The 7,966-nt window shown below is 37.6% G+C and overlaps 1 protein-coding gene across 1 annotated transcript; it reads left to right on the top strand.

Moving 5' to 3' along the window:
• Positions 1–301: 301 nt before the first annotated feature.
• Positions 302–7,741, top strand: LOC135690230 (uncharacterized). Its single transcript, XM_065207732.2, has 5 exons — positions 302–528; positions 2,596–2,652; positions 4,141–4,318; positions 5,330–5,454; positions 6,434–7,741. The coding sequence occupies exons 1-5, from the start codon at positions 379–381 to the stop codon at positions 6,590–6,592; spliced, it is 669 nt and encodes a 222-aa protein (XP_065063804.1). The 5' UTR covers positions 302–378; the 3' UTR covers positions 6,593–7,741.
• Positions 7,742–7,966: the final 225 nt, after the last annotated feature.

The raw sequence follows: 7,966 nt of genomic DNA, 5'->3' as shown, positions 1-7,966 counted from the left end.
TCTTTACCTCTAAATGACAGGTTAGAGCTTTTTACGGGGAAAAAAGAAAATTAATTAATTAATCAACAGCAGCAACAAGTAACAGTACGAACATGTTTAAGCGACAACTATTAAATTTTATGTAAATTCAGCCAAAACAAACAAGGAAAGAGAAGCAACAACTACAACAAAGAACTTAGTCTGCTTTACATTAGGTGACATGCATTTGTTTTTGGTACTAAAAATTTCTAACAGTCTTACCCCCGGGATGGAACATTTGAGTGACAGTTACTTCCTCTTTTCAAGTTAGACGCCCTGCATTGAGCAGATGTATTGCAGTTTGTTCGAGCAAGTGGCGAGACAGTGCTTTATACAGACAGTTTTCTAAACGCGAAGAAAATGGCCTATGTAACTAGAGGACAGGGGATTGGAGCAATTGTGCTCGGCATCCTGAAACTGCTTATCGGTTTGGTTATCGTAATCATTGGGTTCGTTTTGAAGTCAAAGATCGACAATGCTATCGTCGCATGTTTTTGGGCCGGCTTTGTGGTAAAGTAGACTTTCCTGTGTTCTTTCTAAATTCTACTTTCATCAACATATGTGATAATGTATTGTATGGTAAAAACTAACAAATGATTTGTGCATAAGTGCCAAACTTATTCTATAAGCTGTAACGAACGACAAGTCGCCGGCCGGTATAGTCTTGTGTTTCCTTGAATTGACTCAAATTTCAAAGAAACCATCTTCGCAACCAACAACTGCGACATCTCAAAATTAGTATCCACGAGGAAAATAGATTCTATAGCGTCCCAGAAAACTCACTTTTTGCATATTCCAGTGGTTCTTCAGAGCAATATTTCTTGAGGTTCGAAAGCCTTTTGATAATCATGACAGAAATTTTGCGGACATGAACGCGTCGTGCGGGAACTTGCTTTCTTCGGCTGGCGTAAAGGCGTTGAGACTGAGTCGGTTTTGATGAGTTATGGCTTGAGGTTATCATTCTTTTAGGCGAATAGTGGATCTAGTTTAGCAAACGGATAGGCGAACGAACGAACGAACGAACCAACGAACGAACGAACGAACCAACGAACGAACCAACGAACGAACCAACGAACCGACGAACCGACGAACCGACGAACGAAAGAATGAACGAAGTAACGAATTGACAAACGAACGAACGAATTAATTAGCCAAGGAAAGAACGAACGAACGAACGAATCGACGAACGAACGAACGAAGTAACGAATTGACAAACGAACAAACGAACGAATGAATTAATTAGCAAACGAAAGAACGAACGAATGAATCAACAAACGAAAGAAAACAAACGAACGAATGAATGAACGAACGAACAAATGAACAACCGACCGACCGACCGACCGACCGACCGACCGACCGACCGACCGACCGACCGACCGACCAACCAACCAACCAACCAACCAACCAACCAACCAACCAACCAACCAAAAGAAGAAACAAATGTACGAACCAAAAAGGAGCAAATGGACGAACAAATGAACAAATTAGCGAACAAGGAAATAAAAAATTTTTGCCACGCCCTTTTTTAACCAGAATACGCCCTTTTACGCCAACATGGAACACAAATTTTACCTAAAAGGAAAGCACACATAACTTTTGGTTACGTAAAGGAAAATCATAGCATTACATCACAAATAGTATATTGCCAATATGTTACCCCTCCCCCAACATTTCTCATCGAAAGAGGAAATGATAAATTGATCCTGCCGAGACCTGGGGGGCCTCTCACAGGGGGGATCCCCCCTGTGGCACCCCTACTGGTACTAGCCCATTCGTTTGCTAGTTGGTTCATTTTTTGGTATATATATCTGTTCCTTTGTTTGATAATTCGTCCATCATCGTTCCTTTGAACGTTCGCTTGTGTGTTTGTTTGTTTGTTGGCTCGCTGTGAGTTTGTTTGTATGTTTGCAACAGTTCATTTATTGGTTCATTCCTTTGTTTGTTTGTTGGTTTGGGTAAGTCTGCACTTATGCGACCCAGTTTTTGTTACCTGATCGGATGCTGAATTGAATCGCTACTACCTAGCAACAGCAACAGGGAGTGTGAAGATATGAAGAAACAGACGGCATTTGTTCATAACTGGATATGGAATAAAATTGATCAATTGATGATGAATAACCGGGGTTTCGGGGGCAGTAATTAGACTTCTGACCAGGAAGCAAAAAAGTGGGTTGCTAAAGTGCAGTCGTCCCACAAACAAACCCAACAGTAAACCTGCAATTTTGGTAATATATTGTCTGCAGTTTCCACAACAATCTGGTGGTAATTTATGCAACCTTCCAAAATTATGCAATTGCTGAAAATGTTAGCAGTTCAAACCTTGCAAGACTTTAAACTCCTCATGTACTATTCTATCTTCATCCTGTTTGGTTTCAGTGCAGGGCCGGACACTTGGTCAAATATTGGGGGGGGGGCAAGCCTATTGTTTTAATACGATGATGTCACATTTCCCCATTGTTTTAGAACATAATGACCTAGGATTACGACCATTATCCTCCTTGTTCAGTACATTTATGTTTTGGTACTTATGCTTCACCTTTAAACTCTTATTTAAACTTTTTATCTTTCCTTTTCTAGTTCATGTTCCCAGGGATACTTGGTATTATTGCTGGTGCTACGAAAAATGCATGCTGTGTATGTAACTATAAATAAACTTTTACCTAAAACTTTATTATGTGATATGCATATGGTTGAATCCTGCATACGCGAAACTACTTACATTAACAACAGATAAATTTCAGCAGATAAACTTTGTCAAAGAAAATTTCAGACAACTTTTCAGAATTTTGCCATGACAAAAGTTTTTCAGGGATTCTTTACCCAGCCAAGATAAAAACATATTACTAATATTCCAAGTGGCAAAACATGCAGTTAACTTGATATTAAGTTTTGGCTTAGCCCCCTAGGCAGCATTTCAGGATAATCAAACAAAAGTCATATATTTCTCATTTTATGTGAAGGCAAATCAAAAGAGATGATTTTAGCTCTCAAAGAGTTTTTACTCGCTCTATCAATGTCAGGGCCTCCGACGAAGAGGGGGGGTTGGCTGGGGGGCCTTGGCCCCCTCCACTTTTTTGCAAAACAATAGAGTTTTTTTAAAAATCTTTTGTTATGGGTTTTAAATTTTCCCTTGGCCCCCCCACTTTTCAACCTTGGTCGGAACCCATGAATGTAGTATGAGAATTTGTAAACAGAGTATAAGAATTTAATGTGTAAGAATAAGCCATTGTTTCTGAAAGACTGAACACTCCAAAGACAGGCTGAACCCCCAGAACACCCCAAGAACACCCCACGAACACCCATACCGTGATATAAGCTATATTAGCATACCGTGACCACAGAATAGTTCATTTCTATTCTATGCTGTGCCAACTTAGGCAGATTAGCGGATGGGAAGAATAATTGTTTGGAGGAGAATAGGTAGTCAAGTGACCTGTCAAATTATTAATAATGGAATATCTCGTTCAACAATTCTAAACAACATTCATTGCACTGGATGTGAAAGATTTTCAAAACAACAGGAAATTGCTTGAATGCACAAAGGGAGTCAAACTCCAATTTGCTCCACATGTATAAACCCCTGTTCACACTCTGGCCTGTAACATCAGTTGGTTGTAATAACACCAACAGCATTAGACTTCTCAGGCCCTTTTCTGCCCATAAATTAATTTTGATTGATTGACATAATTATTTTTCGAATGATATGCCGATTTTGATATGTTTCAGAGTGTGTTCAGCTGCTTAATAGCTTGTTCTTAGAGTGTTCTTGGGGTGAGCATTACAAAGTAAAAGGCCATTTTCAATAGCAAATTTTTCAGTCTGTGGAGTTCAAAATTTGTGATAAAAAATGCAAACACCTTGAAGGAGTGAAAGAAATAATACAAGTGGCATGCCTAGTGGCTGGCATCGTCATTGCAAGAATGAACAGTCATGATCATGATGATTATGATGATGAGAATGATTATGAAGACAAAATTAGGATAATATCATAAATTGCATTAGCTTGATAACAAAGTGGGGCACCCACTTTCATGAGCTCTTCCTCCGAACCATTTTCTTCAAAGATATTTTTCCTAACCTATCTAATATCCATATATATCTATATATTTTATTTCATTTCAGATGGTCACATATATGATAATAAACATTATCATCTTCATTCTATTCGGGACCGGAGCCATTGCCATCTTCGTTATCATTGCAGCATATGCAACTGTGATTTCTGAGGCAACCACATACTGTTTGGGCTACGGCAATTCATGCAACTGCAACTATGATGGGACCAGCTATTCCTTTGGGGGTAAGGAAGCAAACCATCTACATTTTTATTTCACCAGAGCAGTGACGGTTTTTAGGGGAGCCATGGCCCCAGGCCCAACGCTTATGATAGCCAAAAGGAGCCCCACACCTAAGAAAAAAAGGACAAGGCCCACAGATGTTTTTGGCTGTGGGCCCCGCAGTCCCTAAAACCGCCACTGCACCAGTGTTATGTTGTATGGTAGCAAAACCTGGTCAGTGAGGGCCGATGACTTCTGTTGCTCGGATTCAGTTCAATTCAATTTTTATTTATATACTACAAAGGAATAGTGCTAAATTAATACTTAAATATACATGACCCAAAAAAGTATGTACTTATCTAGCTTAGGACGTCATTAGAAAAAAGTATACTGTATTTCCTCTAATGAATGCTGCCCTTTGATAAACGCTGCCCTCTATTGAAAGCCACATCTTCAGCAAACCATTTGGATAAAACACCAAAAGTATGTACTTATCTAGCTTAGGACATTATTAGAAAAAAGTATACTGTATTTCCTCTAATGAATGCTGCCCTTTGATAAACGCTGCCCTCTATTGAAAGCCGCACCTTCAGCAAACCATTTGGATAAAACACCAAAAGAATGGACTTATCCAGCTTGGGCGGTTATTGAATTGACTTGAACTGAATTGAATTCAGGCAACACAAGGTGATCAATGATATGAGAATGATACAATGCATGAGTAATGTAAGCCGTACGTAAGAAGTAGGTAAAATCTAAGGAGTATATGGGCTTGTGTGCAGAATAGAAGACATTTAGAGAAAAGCAATCATTATCAGTCATCTTCATAATAATCATCATGATCATTGATATCAGTTATCATAATAATAATCATCAATCATCCTTAATCATAACCAATCATCGTCAATCGTAATCAATTAATCACTCATAATCATCATCATCATACCCATTGTTATCATCAATCATAATCATCATCATAACCAATGACCAATCATCAAAAGCAAATTCTTTTTCATCACCCATTTCTCTTCCAGTGTCATGTGACATGCTGAGTTCAATCACCGCTGCAATGTGGGGAGTTGCAATTTCCTGTCTCTTTGCTGGTCTCCTGTCATTGGCATCATGCATTCTTGGTTGCATTTCTTCATGCTGCACAAGCGTAAGTATTATTCACTTCATTCATGAAAAAAATTAAGCTTATATTAAAGGTTAAGTGTCATGATAAAAGGACTGCGTATACCCAACTTGTCAAGCCACTCATTAAAATAACAGCTCGCGATTGGTCAGTATACTTGCGATGCATAACTGCTCACATGAAAACCAAACTTCACAGCAGGGTAAATAAACAGAATGACCGTAATGGCTTTGGCGATGATATGAAAATTCACATGTTCCTGAAATCTCGCACAGAGCCACTTGCTTTAGCTGGACACATTCCTTTTAAAAGCATTGAGTCATGATAAAAGAAGAGGGTATACCCTAAGTGCCAAAATCCTCAGAGTCATGATTTTCGTGCTGCAATGCTATTGGCTGACCTTGAACTGGTCACATGAACTCACCTAGTGCTGATTAACAAAACAGTTGCCATCAATAGCAAGTTGTCAACAACAAGTGCTGATAGCACATGAAACTGCAGCAATCACACTGAAGCCAAATGACCCCCTATAGAGAAGGCCTTTAGATTACCAAAGTGATGACGTCATAAAATTCTAGTTTTAGAATTTTTGAATTTTGATCCCAGTAGCTGAAAAGGGTATCATGAAATACCTCTAAATATGCAAAATCAGTTAAAGACATTGAGTCATGATAAATAGACTGGGTATACCCAAATTGCCAAAATCCACTGAGTCATGATTTCCATGACTGCGATGCTATTGGTTGACCTTGAACTGGTCACATGAACCAGGCCAGAAAACAGTAAACTATTAGCAAACTTGAAATCTTTCATTGGCCATATCCTGCCCAATTTTAAACACATCTAACTGGAGATACCTTTATATATGGATATAAGTGCATGCACCTCCGAACGAGTTGCGCCTATAAGTGGGGTAATATGGAATGTCAAAATATGTTTGTTTTTATAAGCATTTCTAGATCTTTCTTTTGACAATAGTAATTGATTTTTCTGTGCATTGCAGCCACCACCAACTGGTATTGTATACCAGGAGCAACCCCCTGCTGCAGGCAACATTATAATATCATCTCAGCAACAACAAAGCATGAATGTAGGGGGGTTTGGTGCTCCTCCAGCCTATGCCAATCAGGGATACATTCCACCAAAACCTGGTGTTGTTTAACATGATGTCAATCCAGTTTTCTGGAGTGGAACAGATAAAGACAAACTTGTGTTCCCTAACAAGATTTTGTTTGTACTTTTTGAAGTTTTTTGATTTAGTATACATTTGTTAGACGCAAGTTATTGTTGGAAACTCTGCAGCTTACAAACATTGTCATTATTAGCACCATCCAATTATCACCACCATCATCAATCTATATGGTTACAATTAATAAGCATCATCATCATCATCATCATTAATAAGCATAATGAACATCAACTAACATCAGCCAGTATATCATTGCAACCAATCACAAATCATCATCAATCATAACAATCATAATTATCATAATCAATCATTGAAAATCATCATCAGTCAGTGAATCATTCATTATCTTAAATCATAAATAATAATTGATCATCCTAAACCATATCATAATTTATCACCAATGAAAGTTGTAACCATTCATAACCAGTCAACAACATCATCAATGATCATAAATTATCATAAATCATCATCATAATTTATCACAAATCATAATCATAAATCATCATCATAAATTTTCATAAATCGTCGTCATAAATTTTCATAAATCAACATCATAAATTTTCATAAATCATCATCATAAATTTTCATAAATCATCATCATAAATTTTCATAAATCATCATCATAAATTATCATCAATACTCATCAAAAATTAGCATAAATCATCATCATAAATTATCATAAATCATGTGCAATCGTCAGAAATCATAACCAGTCAACATTGCCAGACAATAGTAACTATTCCAAAATTAAAGTTAAAACTCTCCCTTTAATTGAATTGAAAACTGTTTTAAAGCAACGAAAGTCACAAGCACCCCAAAGAAAGGTGGCCTTTGAGGGGTTTAGACTCCCCACTGATTGCTGAAAATACAAACATTAAAGAAATGAACCACCAATCGATTTTCTTTTTATTCAGTCTTAGCCCCCCTCCCCACCTCTTTTAGACCCCTCTCTTATCTCAATGGTGCCTGACTTAGACATACAGTTACACAGCCGATGCCTTTTTTACCAACTCCATCATCACATCGACATTGTAACCATGTTTGCTGCCTCTATTCAACAATGCTCAATTTTTATTTCTTTATTATAGAATTTTTATCACTTATAGTCAATGAGAAATCCAATATCGTATTTTTTCTTTCTGCTGCATAGTGATCGCTAATTAAGATTATTATATGTCGTGTTACTTTAATGATGCTTCGTAGGGTTGTAAAGATTTTGAAGCATCATAAGCCAAGAGTCAGCCACTCTTTTTTATAAGAACAATTTTATAAGAACGCGAGTCTCAAAACTGGTCAAAAGTTAATAACAAATTAAGAACATGCTGAGGCTGAGCTTCTGCAAAATGC

This window comes from Rhopilema esculentum, chromosome 1 (genome assembly GCF_057945365.1).
Source record: "Rhopilema esculentum isolate cy_ngs chromosome 1, ASM5794536v1, whole genome shotgun sequence".
Taxonomy (NCBI): domain Eukaryota; kingdom Metazoa; phylum Cnidaria; class Scyphozoa; order Rhizostomeae; family Rhizostomatidae; genus Rhopilema; species Rhopilema esculentum.
This window is presented reverse-complemented; position numbering and strand designations above follow the sequence as displayed.